The 16,050-nt window shown below is 39.5% G+C and overlaps 2 protein-coding genes across 5 annotated transcripts in view; one reads left to right on the forward strand and one right to left on the reverse strand.

The window, feature by feature from the left end:
- Nucleotides 1-16,050, reverse strand: part of LOC126389193 (cytochrome c oxidase subunit 4 isoform 1, mitochondrial) — a 516,851-nt gene that overhangs the window by 381,576 nt on the left and 119,225 nt on the right. The window lies entirely within an intron of this gene.
- The window catches only part of nfat5b (nuclear factor of activated T cells 5b), a 45,234-nt gene continuing 30,518 nt past the window's right edge, over nt 1,335-16,050 (forward strand). For both annotated transcript variants that reach the window (XM_050042538.1, XM_050042547.1), the window contains exon 1: nt 1,335-1,613. In XM_050042538.1, the coding sequence (XP_049898495.1) occupies nt 1,541-1,613 (73 nt within the window). In that variant the 5' untranslated portion in view covers nt 1,335-1,540. The remainder of the gene's footprint in view (nt 1,614-16,050) is intronic.

Raw genomic sequence — 16,050 nt, forward strand, 5'->3', positions numbered from 1 at the left:
ACTAACGGACAGCTACTTGACAGAGACAACAAACTAGCTTGACTACATGGCCAAACACAGGTAAAACACTTAATGTATTTAACTGTGTGGAGCAGTTGGGAACCACTGCCATAGGATGACTTTTACTTTCACTTTCACTGGCCAGCATGTTTACAAATGATAATGAGAGTCCTGCATAGCATACCTTTGACTTTTTGTATTTAAATCCTGTTAAGTGATTGTTTATCAATTATAATTTTGAAAGTAAAATAAAATTTGACTTATAATAAGTATAAATATATTATATATATTAAATATAGCACATTTCATATAAAAAGATTAAATAAAATGTGCTCCACAAAAAGTAAATTAACTGTACATATGATATAACACAGGTAGAGCAACAATACATAAGTATGAGATTATAGCATTACAGAAATACACAGATGTAATAGACATAAACCATCTTTATAAAAATCATTCATATTTACAAACTCTACACCAATGATATTTAACTTTAATGCTTGCAATAGGATGCTGTGAGGCCCTCCCAAACATTTTATAATTTACAATGTAAATCATTTTTTTTTTTTACTTTTAATGTAAATAAGGTTCCAGGGCTCATCAAACAGTAGAATAGAGCAAAACAGAGCCTGTTTATCAAAAAAAAAAGAGCCAGGGGGTTTGAAGGTGACACACATATTGAGACTTGCACTGATGATAAATTTTATTATGATGATTTTATACCTAATATTTTTACTTATGATTTTTGTCTAGTCATTTTATTAACTTTTATAGTATATTACTGAATTCATTGCTGCTTGCTTTTTAACTGTGTCCTGTAAGGTGTAAGGTGTCCTTGAGTGCTCTGAGAGGTGCCTATAAATAAAATGAATTATTATTTTTATTATTATTATTGTTATTATGATGATGATGATGATGATTATTATTATTATTATCTGGAGGTGTGTGTTAACCCTTGTATGTCCTCGAATCCTAGAAATGCCCCTGTGTACACCTGACCTGACCTCTGCAGGCCTTTCATTTTGCTAAAGTGGCCCCCAAGCAAAGCAAGACTTGAATGAATGCAACTCAAATTTACTTAAATAAATATATAAATTGCTTAAAATAAATACTTTGATAAATATAAGTGGAATGTATAACTAAGAACAAATGAATGTATGATTAAAAAAAAAACCTCAACATGAGTAAAAAAGAAAAAAACAGTTGATGATTGTTGAGGGGACTCATCATTACTCATAACCACAATAATCCCGACGTCCATTTTACGTCTTGCGTCACCAGTGTGGGCGTGGCTCGCGGTGTGAGCAGCTCGGCCAGTCTGCTGACAACAACATGCGTCGTAGGCGGACCGAGGGGAGACTCACGAGCCAAGTGACAGCGGGGACGGTTAGCCAGCTCTAACGACGGGGTCAACTTAGTCACAACACTCGTCTGAGCGAAAGTTTGAAGGTTTCCTGACTGCAGGGCAGAAAATAATATCGTTCAGTGACGGTATCTGACTTGAGGGTGTCCGGTTTCCTCAGTCTGAGGGATTGCGATGCCCTCTGACTTTATCTCCCTTTTCAGCGGGGACCTCGACCTGAATTCTCCCAGATCCTTGTACTCTAAAGGTAACAAACATATTCAATTTACCTCTGCTTTCTCGCTCTTAATAAGTTTCTACTCTAGTTGTAGTTTGTGAACGTGTGTGTAACTTATCCACCTAACGTTACCTGGTGGTAACGTTAACTGTCGGTGTAACTGTTAGTGGCGTTCACCCCCCTGTGTGTCATTCATCTGTAAACTGCCTGCTGCCACACGCCTGCTGCCAACAGGGAAGTTTAGAGTCTCAAAGATGTCCATGTCCTTCAGCGTGTACTTTTGTTTTTATTACTTGGGGCAAGGTGAAGTTTTTCTGTCTTTTTTTCCCTTCAAACTGTAGCCCTCAGCAGCTGCATGCACACCGGTCCGACCAGTTTACTTTTTTTCCCTGCCCGCTGAAAACCAGTGCTGTCTATTTTCTGTGGGTTGTTTGAATAGGCCACCAGTGCACCCCCCCCCCCCCCCCCCCCCCTCCTTTCATGTTTATAAACATAAACTGTGTAAACCCTCAGGTAGAGTTACTGCACTGATCTGACAGGGGGAGCAGGCGTATAGTTGTGTAATCTAGCATGCTTATTAACAGAACAGAGCTTGTTTTATGTATCTTTATAGTTAGATACATATATCCTTAGCCATCAGTCTCTAGCTTGGTAGTCACTCCATCCATCATGACAATGTGCAAAGCTGGAGTTTTGAAACTATATCCTATATATCCATATAAACAAACATATTAAAACTTACCCTGTAAATATACCGTACAACTTCAATTAGTAGCCTAGGCTATTATTTGGTTAAGTCACTGAACTCAATAGGCCTTCAATTCCTTTCACACAAATCTGTTGCTCAGTAAACGTGGGGCAATACAATCAAATTGTTTTTTTTACACCAATATGAATATTACTTGCATAAAAATTAGGCTTTGAACATCATTCATCATTCATTTGGTCTAGCCCTGACAGACAATGCATCAGAGAGCGTTACGGCACTCAAAGATTTCAGTATCCAACATATACTGTATATCCTGTAAATATACCATAAAACTTCAATTAGTAGCCCAGGCTATTATTCACGTAAATCACAGAACTCGATGAGACTATACTTGGGACAGGCGGCTATATGTGACAGGCCTTTAATTCGTTTCACACAAATGTGTTGCTCAGTAAATATGGGGAATACTTGTATAAAAATTAGGCTTCAGATAATGTATAAATTATGAATCATTCATTTATCAGAGAGCGCTACGGCACTCAATTACACCACCACTTTATCCTGTTAAAACAATACTCACAACTTGGATTAATTCTTATGAAAAATCCTCATGATTCCTTAGATCTGAGGACCCTTATGGACTAAAGTTATATTAATAACTTACAGAGTAAGTGGGGAATGGACAAACAATTTGACTTTATGACTGCTTCAGAAGTAGGAAGTCACCACCATTTTTTTGTCTCTTGTTTACTATGCCAGTAAATCTGAATTAATTATTCTTTGGTGCTCATGGTTTTAATGAAATAACCAAATGATTGAATTATGGGGAATCTAACCGAGCTAACAATATGTAGCACCTCCATACTGCCAAAAAATTCAAACATTTATATTTGTATGCATGATCTAAACAGCTAACTAATGTTAGCTCAAGTGGGTAGCCAACAACCTGGTTTTATACATCCAAAGAACTTCTATAAAAACTGCTTGGCAACCAGATCATGCGTCTAATTGAGGCAGGCCTTTATTTGTCAAAATGTGTAGCTATACCCAGCTAGTAAAAGGGACTGGGCTTAAGTGGGACTAGGCTTTTAACTGAAGTTTTAGGATAGTTACCAAAGAATTGTGACTAAGACACTTAATTCACTGAGCAGGATATAATAATAATAATAATTAACTATAATCTATAGTGAAAAACTCTATAATGAACTTACTCTGCACTGCTGCAAACATATCTTTTATTTACATATTGCAATTTATTTTCATTCCCTGGCTGATAAATGTGCCGTTACTTACTATATATTTGCATTAAGCTAATGTCAGCTAGTTCATTTTTCTTCAGGCTCTACTTTGGTCAAAATAATCATCAGAGGATCCACGATACGATGTTATCATGATACGTCACGATACAAGATTATTGTGATCTTAAATATGTTGCTGAGTATTACGATAAAATATATTGCAATATCTTGCGTTTTATTGCCTTTTTTTAACTGTAAATTATGTCCCCAAAGGAAAACTTTATGTAGCAAGATGTATCTAGTGGCACTTGATTTTATTTTTTTAGTAGGCTTAAGTTTAATTTGTACATACATCAATCAAACGCTTCCTTGAACTTTTATTTCGCTCCCCCATGACTATAAATTCTGCCAGTAACCAACTGGCGCAAAGGACCTAGGACCTAGGTGGCAGTGTTGGGTCATTGCTGTGTTTTCTGTTGTGGTAACTCCCGCAGTCTTTTCCCTTCTCCTCTTAACACTTGCTTTAAGAATTTATATATGATATTTTGGACATTAATGTAAGAGGGAACAACTATTTGCTATCCCACTGGCTAGCTAATCGCCACAGCACTGCACTCTGTATTACCCGGATAGGGCATGGGACAGTAGTGCTACGTGTATAGCAGTTACTGCTTATAATGCAGTCCTGACCCAAGGTGGTGGTAACGCCCACACTCTAGTTCGCAGGTTTCTTTCCCGAGGATGGCGAAGGCATGTCTTGCCCTACTTTTTCTCCAACTGACTAGTACTCGTTGCCTTTGTTGGTCGGGGTGGTTAGGTTTAGGCAGAGGGAATGAGATTGTTTAGGGTTAGAATAAGAATGTCAGAGTGAGCCAATCAGAGGCAGAATAAGGCAGAGAGATGCCTTTGCCATCCTTGAAAAAAAAAACCCTCACCTCTGGCTCCCCCCTAAGTCATCACCATGAACACATTAGCTCTTTCAGGGCTGTTGCCATTGTTAAAGCTGTGAGTGCCGTTAGCGAGGCAACTATTTCGGGTTAGCCATCTCTGCTGCTGCCCAATCCATTTCGAAACTTTGTTTTTGTGTAATCTAGGATGACGAAGACATGACCCGTCCTACTCTGCCTTACTTTGCCTCTAATTGGATTACCTTGATATTCTTACCCTAACCCTAATCAGTCTCACTCTTCATGCCTAAACCTTACCTATCTAACTAACTAAAGCAATTTGTTATCTGCAGGTGTGATGATGTGAGACGGTTGGGGGTAGGCTTTGACCTTGAATAGTTAGGGTCAGGACGGCCCACTGGTCAGGGAATAGGACCTGAACAAATCGGGTTTACGATACAGATCGGGAAGTGACACCCTCCATGTTTGCTTGTGATGTCAGATTGGCTACTGTATGCCAATCAGTATGCTCGACAAGTCCATCCCTAGCTTCCTGTTCATACAGGAAACATGCAATATAGGAATAAAGCTATTTAAGATGAGTTTTATTATTTAACCCACTTTCTGATTTATTGATGCATTCAGTTTTACATGTGACTCATCAGAAGGCCGTTACACTGTTGAGTTTAATCATTTCTCATGAACTTAATAAGTCAGCTGTAATTCCTTTGAGATCTAGACGAATACTAACTCATTCTTTGGCTTACCTTGTTTGCTTACTAATCACACTTATGTGTATTCGTGTCAGCACGGTCGACTCGGCTCTGTGTGTGAGAGGTGAAGTTTTTTGCATCTTGCCGACAAGGTGAGCTCTCCCCCGTTTGTCTGGAGGATTGTCCCTTTGGTTGAAAAGAAAATCCCATTCATCTACTTGATCCGTCAAATATCAGTATTGACAAATCAAACCTCACACATGGATGAAAAGGAATTATTCTCTATTATGCACATAATATGAAGTAGATTGTTGTAGCTTTTTGTAGTGATTTATTGGTTTGTTTTTCAGAAAGCCACATTGGCAGCTAAAACACGATGAGGAATACATATTTTTAGCATACGAGAAGCTCAGGGAATACGACGGAAAAACTCTAACAATGGCACTCAGGGTAGGAATGCCTGTCCCACTACCTTTTGTGGTTGATAAAGTACTGCAGGTTAATGGACGTCATAAAATGTCTTCCCACCACATCAAAGGTGAAGAACATTATGGCTTTCCCATAAGTTCTATCAAGCTCGGTTAACAATTGTGGGACCACAGATCTCGACATAGTTTTGTTTTCTTTCATATTGACACCCACCAAAGTCCGGTCAATCATTAACCCTGTGGCTGCCCTGTGTGTAAACCTGGGCTTAAATAGCACTCTATTAATATTGACTCTGCTGTGTTAAGCAAACTTGGCGGCATGCGCTTAAAAATACTTGATTGCCTTGAAAGCTTGTTGATATGTGATGATGAAAGAAAAAAATACTGAAAAGGGAAAACGTGAAAAGTAAGGAAAAGTGTGTTTAGAGTTCATAGATGTGCTGCTACATTAGGTTAGTGTCTTTTCTGTCATTAACACATCAACAGACAGACTGAACTCAGATCTGTATTTTGAATTATAAAATGTATTTTTGCTCACTGTTTTAAATATTGGCATAATTAACTCATGACTCAGTAGTCTTGTGAAGTTTAGATCATTGGAGGCATCTTGAGGTTCAGTGTTTTGTAATCAGAATATTCTTTACAGTGTCTTCACCTCACATCAGTCTAACCTGTTCTGCATACTCAGTTATTTGGCAGGTGTCACAAAGGATGCAACAGCATGATCATGCTTGACATTGACGTTAATGTGCATTATGCACGTTCAACCAGCCGACCCAGGATGAGACACCAATATGAGTCCCATAAATATGTCAGATAATATCTGTCCGAGAATCTACCGCTGTGTATCTGGCTATAGAAATAGAATGACAGTAGAACAACCATTCCTATTCTAATCATCATATCATTAGGATGGTCAGAGCAGCGGCCATCTTTATGTGAATGTGTATCCGTAGCAGGCTAACTTCTGATAAAACAAATATGACTTGTGGCAAATCCCAAACTTACTGAGGTGAACTTTTGCAGTAGTGAAGGGGTAGTAAGGTTGCATTTTCAAATTAGCAATCTGTTACTTTTAAAATCTTGCCATAGCTTTTATTTCTAAGTTGCTGTTGTTGCCATTACTTGCATGTTTGCTTGAACATGATGTACTGTAGCTGCCTTCAAAGAATGAGTGAAAGCCGCTGCTTTGCTAGCAGCTGAGAGGCATACAGAGACAGTGGGGATAAACAGCATATAGGTTTGGTTTTGATACTCAGGCTTCATGGTCATCTGCGAATGCTGCCCTAAGGGTTTGTCGTCATCAGGACCCTCTGTCTTTGTTACTTGAGTGTAGTTATGGTGCTATGTGTGGTACAAACTGGTGCTAAGGTGCTAAATCCTGACTGAGAAACAAACAGGTGTGTATGAAGGCTCAAGAACTTTTCTGTCACCTTTTGTAGAAGCTTTACCTGCATTTTGACTGAAGGAACCTACTTCTAGTGTTCGTATCTGGACCCTCAAACTCCCAGCTTCTGTAGTAGTTTTCATCATCAAGTACTAAGGTGGAATTTCCAGTACAGTGTAATTGCAACATTTAACAAAGCCACGTACAGCTGACTTCTTGCCTCATCTAAAACGGAGCTGGATAATTACTTCATCATGGATAAATACACACTAAACCAGTAAAAAATGTATCTAGCTTTTTTCCTTGGCATATCAAGCTGATCTTCCTTGCTACCTGTGCATGTCACCCTCAATTTACATTTAAATGTCACACAATCATGCAACAGTAAGTTAATGAATAATAAATTACCAACATATTGACAACATGGCTCTTAAAATTAGCAGAAAAGTGTACTCAGCTAACATATAATGATGTAATATATTTAAGTCTTAAAGGTGAATCCTGCAGTAAGTTGTTAATGAACCAGTGACAGCATATATGTTTTTTTTATTTGCTCTTAGTAGTAAGTCAAACACAAAGCCTAAATAATGATACTGGATATAAAATTCTCATATGTTCAGTGTTAGGGTTAATAGCGATAGATCACTGACAAATACAAGTGTAGAGATGCAAATTACTCACACCTCTTTTAACTCCTTAACTTCTTTTAAATCTCTTTGTTTAATCATTAACACTAACCAAACCTCAGGTAAAAGTCTAATAAGGCTCAGGTCAAAATATCACCTCTTCTGGTATTTACTGCACACTTGTGACTTTGTTTTGGCTGTGGCAAATCAATAGACAAGTAGTATAACTTGTTGAAGCTGCAGCCCCTGAATCTGATACACAAGTGTGAATTTTATGATTTTCTTTCTCGTAAGTGTTGCAGCCTTAAACAGTTTCATTTAAAGGGTGGTTCCTGCCACCATTTGTTAATTGTCTGTCGTAGCTAAATTAGATCCTCAGCCTCTCATTTGTTGTTGTACAATTTTGACATGATATAAGTATTTTGCTTTGCACACAAAAGCTTACATTAGCAATTTTGTGATCTACACACCATAAAAAATGTCAGAAATCTTCTGAAAAAAGTAAAAAAAAAAAAGATCTTAGTATTTTATTTTAATGCCAAAACTGCTGTCAGTTGATTTACTTAAGTGATACCAGTGCTGCTATCTTGGTGGTGTTATCACAACAGCATGTATCAACATTTGTGAATGTTTTTTATGCTTTAACATCTTATTAACCATCTTGCTTACCATCTGTGGACCCAATCTTTTGATCGTGCAGCATGACAGTTTGGTTCAGCATGTACCATGTTGCACACTTTGATAGATTTTACGATTCACAATGAAGTTATCAACAAACCCATAAAACCTCTAAAATACTACAAGTATGCAGCCCAGCTTTTCCGCTCTGCCAGACACATTCTTTTCATGAGAAGTGTGGTAGACACTTTGTCTCCTTGGCCTATTTTAGGTTAGCAGGTCAATTGTGCTCATGAAATGTAAGGAGATCTTTGCTTTCCCTGAAGCGACCGCAAACACATATCAGCTGCTGAGAAGTATAACTTAGATAAACTACAGAGTGAAACAAGATGCAGTTTATCCTCCAGACAGTAGTTTCTGTTTTGTTTCAGTTTGTCAAGCTGGATGGAAGTGTTGTTTACATGCACACTGATATTACATCATTATTCTGAATTTTCCAGTGAAGACATGTTGGATATGTCAATATTACTCTGGCTTTAGGAGCATGTATAAAGCACATTTGGAATATGCATCTCAGCTGGGTTTTTACTGCAGTTTGCAACACATGGCCTTTTGCCTTTTTACGGTCAGCTCTGTGCGTTGTCATAGATGCACTGAATCAACTAGCGTGAGGCTGGGGTAAAGATGCATGCCCAAAAGAAAAGCCCATATTTCTGGTTGGAAGGAGAAACATGCATACTTTTAAACACTGTAAGAGACTTGAATATTAGCAGGTTTTTGGATATGCGTAAATAACACAACTCTGATGTTTTCGAGAAGGTGGTTAAAGGAATGAAAAAGGAGGCTGCGATCACACAGCCAAACATGTCCGACACCAGTGGAAAATCCTAATTTGATGCAAAGAAGCAAAATGACATAAGCGGTTCCACTTTTCCATATTCTGATGAGTTAAACAATGTGTTAGATGGGGTAATCTGCGTATACATAGCTGCGGGTAAACAGGAATATAAATAGAATATTCATTTTCATTAGTCATATAAACAGCTTCGTAGGAATATTGTCTCTTTTGGAATAAGGTCAAAACATGTAAATGTAGTCAGTGATTTAACTATGGTTTCTGTTAAATATATTTTGTAGATGATGCTGTTTTTACAGGCCCAAATTGAGAGGAAAAGGTGCATTTTTCGGTTCGGTGTTGACACAGTGTCTTCAAAACCGAGCAGTGCAGGAGGCCGTGATGCTCTTCCAGTCATCATGTGGAGGATTTCTCACACTCTCCTGTGAAAAGCCCAAAGCACCCGTGAGATCTAACATCCACTCCTTGTGTTTCTCTCCAGAGCAAGATGATTCTGAACTAAGACATTAAATATTAAGTGTGGTGAATCTTGGCTGGCAGGAGTCTTTCCATTGGCAGATGAGAAGCAGCAGGAGCCCATAGATAGACTGTAGACACCTTGTTACCCACTGCCAGGGCAGTTCCTGGCTCAAAAGGAGGAAAAAGTGGCACCTGAAGTGTGACCTATTAAACTGTCATTTATTATCATTCTTTATAGGAAAATAAATGTTTTCCTATACTAAATCCTAAGCACATTTAAAAGGCCACATCTGCCTACCTGCCTAAAGGAGGCAGGTAAATAATTTTTTATCTGTAGAAACAAACAAAAATGACAGTGCTGTAGTGTTAAAACATGTTTAAATGAAACAATTTCTAACAATATGGTGCTTTAAGTGAATACTGACAAACCAGAATACCAGGTTTGTGTAATCCAATATGCCAGCCTTGCAGTAAGCCCTCCCTTTGTGAAGCTTATCATATTCAGTTTTTCTTGTGACTGTGCCAGAGAGCTGTTGATCCAACTCTTTTTTAAAGGCTGAATGTTGTGGTTGAGTATTGTTTGATTGTAATGGACTTAAATAAGCTTTGAATTGAAACTCGTTGACCTTTAATGCCAGTACTCTGACTCCCCTCTCTCATCACCCCTTTCCTTCTGCAGGGGTTGTCCTGTTGTCTTATTAGCAATGAGAATCATGCTGTTAATGCCCAACAGTAATTAGCTCATGTGTCATCAAATTATGCTGTAAATTTTTAACGGCCTGAAGTTGACACATTTATTACAACGCTCTTGAATTTGAATTTGGGTTTATAATGCCAACATGGTGCAGGCAGCAGAGTTAATCATGTTGGCTATGGCCTCGATCAATTGCTATAGGTCTCAGGTCTGTGTGTTATGTCCAGAGTATATAAAGGAGAAAATTCATTTTTTGATGCAAAATGCAGAGCATGAACTGGGAAGTGCAGGAAAAACAATATGCAGGGTTGCAACAGTCGCTTGTTTTCATTATTGAGTAACCTGCCAATGACAATGCTCTAAAATCCCAGGTGACTTCATCAGACGTAGAGACTGAAGAACAAGAGTATCAGTTGTTTCAGCAAGTACCCCAAAGCGACATTATATGTTTACTTAGAAGTGACAAAGCCCTCTAGCTGTTAGTATAAATGACAGAAGCATATAAAGAAGTCAGGTGACATTGTTATAGAGTGACAGAGTGAGAGTCTGTATAGGGAGGAGGCAGGGGTCGGACTTTGATACCATTGTTCATTTCCTGTTTCCAACAGTCCACTTTTTTTTTTCTTTTTTTTTCTTTTTTGTGTGACCACAATCATTTCCTGACCTTAACCACACACTTTATTTTTTCAACCATGACAATAAAGGTCGCCTAACCCTATACGAAGTAGTCAGTTTAACCCAAACCATGATATGTTTCCTAAACCAAAGGAAATCGTTGTCTCATCATTTCCTGTAAGTATCGCTCTAGAGGGCAAGGACAAACAACAAAGGACTAGTTACAATTTGTTTTGTCCGAACAGTCCAAAACTAAAACTTAACACAATGCACTGCAATGCAAGACAAAGAAAAGCAGAACATTCTCACATTTAATAACCTGGAGCCATCAAATATTTTGTATTTTTTCTGGAACAATTACTTAAACCAAACAGCTATCAAAATAGTTCATGGTAAAATCTGTGTCAATCAACCGACTGATCAGCTGATAGTTGAGGTTTTAATGGAATGCAGTTCTACTTTTTTGTTATAGAGCTGCAGTTTTTTATTAATGTTATGCATGTTGCAACTGGGAAAGTTTTCCACTAGTAAAATGCAGGAAAAACAAATTGGACCCGTTAGGTTCTCTATGTTGCAGGTCCCATGTCAGTTCATTTTTGTCCGACTACCCAACTAAGAGGAGTAAAAAATGCCCTCAGGTTTCTTTCCCCTGCCATAGATGTTTTGAGACACAGTCACTTCATGGTGGCAAAGACCTGCTCCAGATTTACGATCAGGGTTGGTTTTCTTTAGGGGATGAGTTCGTCTTTGTTGACTTCATACAACCTGTCACATCACAAGCGCTCCACATAGAGAGGCTCCTATGGGGAGATATTTCATGACCCTCAAGAATGTTCCATGTCTTTAACGTGAAGTATTCAAACAATCCATCCTACAGCCGAACCGTTGTGGTATCTCAATATCCTGTGTTTTCATTTCTTTTTTCTGAGTCATCTGCTGCTTCCTTGGCAGACTGGCAGGGCTGGAATGGACTGGCCGATTTCCCCCAGCATCCTGTCATTGTTGGTATTTTTTCTTGTCGTCTTTATTGACATGACGGTAAAGGGTTGGATACCGAGGGAGATGGTAGGGCTGAGACAGACAGACTGTCGTAGCAGATGAATTCTCTCATTTGAAGTAACACCCATGTCTTTTCAGCGTTAACTTGTACAGTGATGACGCTGTCATTAAAGAGGTTCTAACCAACTGTCTCATGCTTCCACACACAAAACTTGAATCTGAAGAGGTTAAGTTTTGTAGATGATTTTGTAGGTGCAAAAAATAAGTGTGCAAAAATAACCAACAGATTCATGACATGTGTGCACCTGCTACTTTTGTTCTTACCACCGTCCATATGTTAGTGAATCAGCCTCATCCTAAATTGAGAGGTGGGTGCCCGCTATCTGCAATCAGCATACTACCACACCCCCTTTCTCTATATTAGGAGGTACATCCTGCTTGAACCTGAGAAGGTATGGGGTGAGGGTGGTGGTGGGTGGCTGACTTAAATGCAGTTCCAGAGAATTACATAGCTGCAGCAGAATCTTTCCTGGCAGTCGAAAACAGCTGATGAGCTATTTGTCACTCTCTTCAAACATGTTATGTGGGAAGTTGAGCTCTCTCCTGAGGGTACAGTCTGCATCATCTTCCAGCAAGGCTTGATATCTTAACAGCTGCTTGGAGGTAAATAATCTTTTGTATACCCTGCATGCCTGTTAAGAGGCTACCAATTAATATTGGCTTAATGACGCACAATGTATGACATTAAAAATAGGTGGGAGTAACTGATTACTATATGCAAAGCCATGGAAACCAAAACTGATACTTTACTGTAAGCTAGGACTGGGACACTCAGTATTTATAGTTGAATATTAATTATGACAATAACTGATAGGATTAGTTATTAAAGAGGAAAACAGGTAAATTCCTACATTTAAAGACTCTGCAGCATGACAGCTGTACACATGGCCACTAATTGCATGTTACTTGTTTTTTTAATAAACCCTTAACACATCCAGTAGCTGCTGTAGGTCTGCTGAGCTCCTGACTACATTATGATCCCGTTAACCTTGTGTAAAGTTGTCCTGCCAAAGTGTAACTAATAAAGGCCACATTTGCCTCTCGCCCCCACGCACAGTGGAATCTCTTGCCTCAGGACAAGTCAAGGCAAGTCAAGGTGAACTGGCTCTCCCTTTAATTTACATACATTTATGTAGATTATTGCCGTACCTTATGTCCCCTTTTTTCATTTGGCTTTGGCTGTTACTTTTAATTCCCAGCCCTTATTGCAGTCAGGTACGGTAACCTGTTACTGCTTCCAAAAACAATAACCATTGTTATTTTAATTACTAATCAGTTCTCATGGTATTAATCACTGCATTAACAGTATTGTATTGTGTCACTAAAGCTTTGGCTGTCTCCTTCCTGCCACTCCTTCGTGCATCAGAGTTTGGCAAAAAGGAAGTCTCTCTGATGAGTTAAATAAGATGTCATCATCAGAGACGACAGTGTTCATTTCTCACCGTCTCAGCAAGCCACAACCTGCTCAAATACACAGAAAATAAAACTGCGCATTTTATAGGTGAGCTGCTTTCAGAAGGACTTTTGGTTGCAGCAGAGCTGTATGGGGTACATTTTTTCTTAATCAGACAATAGACTGTAGACTGAATCTCACCCAAATTTATCTGTGGTGACCCTAAAATAAGTTCCTCATGCTTTTTCAGTAAACACTCTAATGAAGGCCAGAACAGCTTTATCCAGTTTTGTGGAAATGGTGTTTGCTGAGTCTCGATCACCTTTTTTCCCAGTGTGCTGTGGATTTTCCTGACTCCAGACATTCCAGACCCTTAATTAGACTTCATGCCAAATCTTCTTAAGTAATTAATGTCTGAAGGCGTAGGCTTGTTCTGCAAGGTGAGCTTGAGAGACACTTTGTCATAAATCTGGAAAATGGCAAGTCTTCAAGAAATAGAACTTGGGGAAATGAGGACAGCAGTACTAGACCGTATGTATAAGTGCTAAACGAACAGGTTACGGTTTTGCCAAGTCTAAGCAGACGTGCAGATCCTGGTCCTGCCTGTCTGTGTTTGTTTTGAAATTGACTCCAAAATTAGCAAATTTTGATGTTAGGCTCCTAGTTCTACATTCTCGCACTCTACTGTTCAGTTTTGAATTCCTTAGTGCCCCGAGATGCAAATACACCCTCCCAGTCTACGTTAAATGTAAACTGACCCAATGCCAGCTGTTTACTCTATTTTTTCCCACTTTCTTTTTAATAGAGCCAATAGCTTCCATCAGAAACCAGTCTGCAGGGTTTCCAAAACGAGACCTTTGTGATGCCTCAAGCTCTTTTTAAGTCATGCTCTCTGAGATTGTAGATGCACCTGCAAAGATGAACTGGGGTCACTCACTGCATCTGAAATCGCATACTGTGCACTATGTGGCCTGTATCTTTGTGGACGCATTAAGCTGTAATTACCACGTCACTTCCTGAGAGCCTTCTTGCTGGTTGGAGATGCATAACCATGGTAACCCTGCACCAGCTTAAGCCCTACTAGTAATTTTAAATGATTTTCAAAACTATATTGCGCCTAGCAAAGTGAAATCTTAATTCTTACATCCATTCATCCATCTATCCATTTTTATCCGCTTATCTGGGGCCGGGTCGCAGGGACAGATGTCCTTCTCCCCAGCTCCTCCTGGGGGACCCCAAGGTGTTCCCAGGCCAGATAAGATATGTAGTCTCCTCCAGCGTGTTCTGGGTCTACCCCAGGGCTCCTACCAGTTGGAGGTGCCTGGAACACCTCTAACAGGAGGTGTCTGATGAGATGCTTTTACCACCTCAACTGACCCCTTTCAATGCGAAGGAGCAGCGGTTCTACTCTGAGCTCCCTTCGGATGTCTGAGTTCCTTACCCTATCTCTAAGGCTGAGCCCAGTCACCCCACGGAGGAAAGTAATTTCGACCGCTTGTATCCACAATTTCATCCTTTCGGTCACAACCCAGAGCTCATGACCATAGGTGAGGGTTGGGACTTAGATAGACCAGTAAATCAAAAGCTTCACCTTCTGGCTCGGCTCCCTCTTCACCACTTCTTACATATTACACTTAGATTGAAGTGTTACTGACGTCACAGAGCTGTCTTGGTCGCTTTTCGTTATGATGAATGTTGTCCTTTACTGCATTGTGGGATGTTAATGGCGGCGTAGGGTCCAGTGTTTGCATACTGTAGTATTTCTAGTACGCAATTCACACACAATTGGTTTCATACTGCGGTTTCGAACATACTAATAGAGCTGACATACTGTTTTAGCTGACTAAATACCATGTTAGTATGGAATTTCTGACACAGTCTTTTAGTTGTTACCACGAACATCTGCTCAAATTGCGTAAACAGTCCCTTACCTGACACTGACACATATCTAGCTATGACCCATTTTTCCTCCAGTAATCATTAGCATGTTTCACATTCATGTTACCTGGCTACGTTTTTATAGAATTAGTTCAACGTTTTGGAGAAGCATTTTGGAAGCTAAGCTAGCACTTAGCTTAGTGCAAAGACCCGGGGTGAAGGTAGCCTTGCTTTGCCCAAATGTAACAAAATCAGCATACCAGCACCCCCCTAACATGTCATGTATCGCCTGCTGGTCTGCACAAAAACAAAGTGTAAAAACCTCTATTTGCCATTCTACAGGCAGGTCACATGTCAGATTGTTTTTTGGCTGGGAGCAGGAACTTACTATAGTCTCTGCTGGTTGCCTGGCAAAGGTTAAAACAAACAAGATATAACACGTTAATTGGTGAGTTTTAGAGGTGCTGGTAGATGATTTTATTACCTGCAGACAGAGCCAGGCTAACTGTTTTGATAAATGGCTGTATCTTGTAATCCCTTGTGGGTTGGACTGAATGTTTGGTATTAAATGGAATTAAAAAATAACTGAATAACTATTTACCATTTTGCACACTGTGAGTAGCTTATGCATTCAGTTTTTGCTGTGATTCCTTTCCAGGTTGAGACTAATTGCGGTTAGCATGGCAGCTTGATGATGTCACACTGTCGGTGAGTGTGTGCGTGTGTTGTTGCTAAAGGCTCTTCCTGTTGCCTCAGCACAGTTTTCCTCAGGGCCGGACAGAAACGCCTGTGTTGGCACACCAAACGTTTGGTTGAACAGTTGTATAATACTGTAGGTTGTAGGGGATTTAACTGTAGGGGGGTGTTTGTCTATGTGTGTGTGTGTGTGTGTGTGTGTGTGTGTGTT

Source organism: Epinephelus moara, chromosome 1, assembly GCF_006386435.1.
Source record: "Epinephelus moara isolate mb chromosome 1, YSFRI_EMoa_1.0, whole genome shotgun sequence".
Taxonomy (NCBI): domain Eukaryota; kingdom Metazoa; phylum Chordata; class Actinopteri; order Perciformes; family Serranidae; genus Epinephelus; species Epinephelus moara.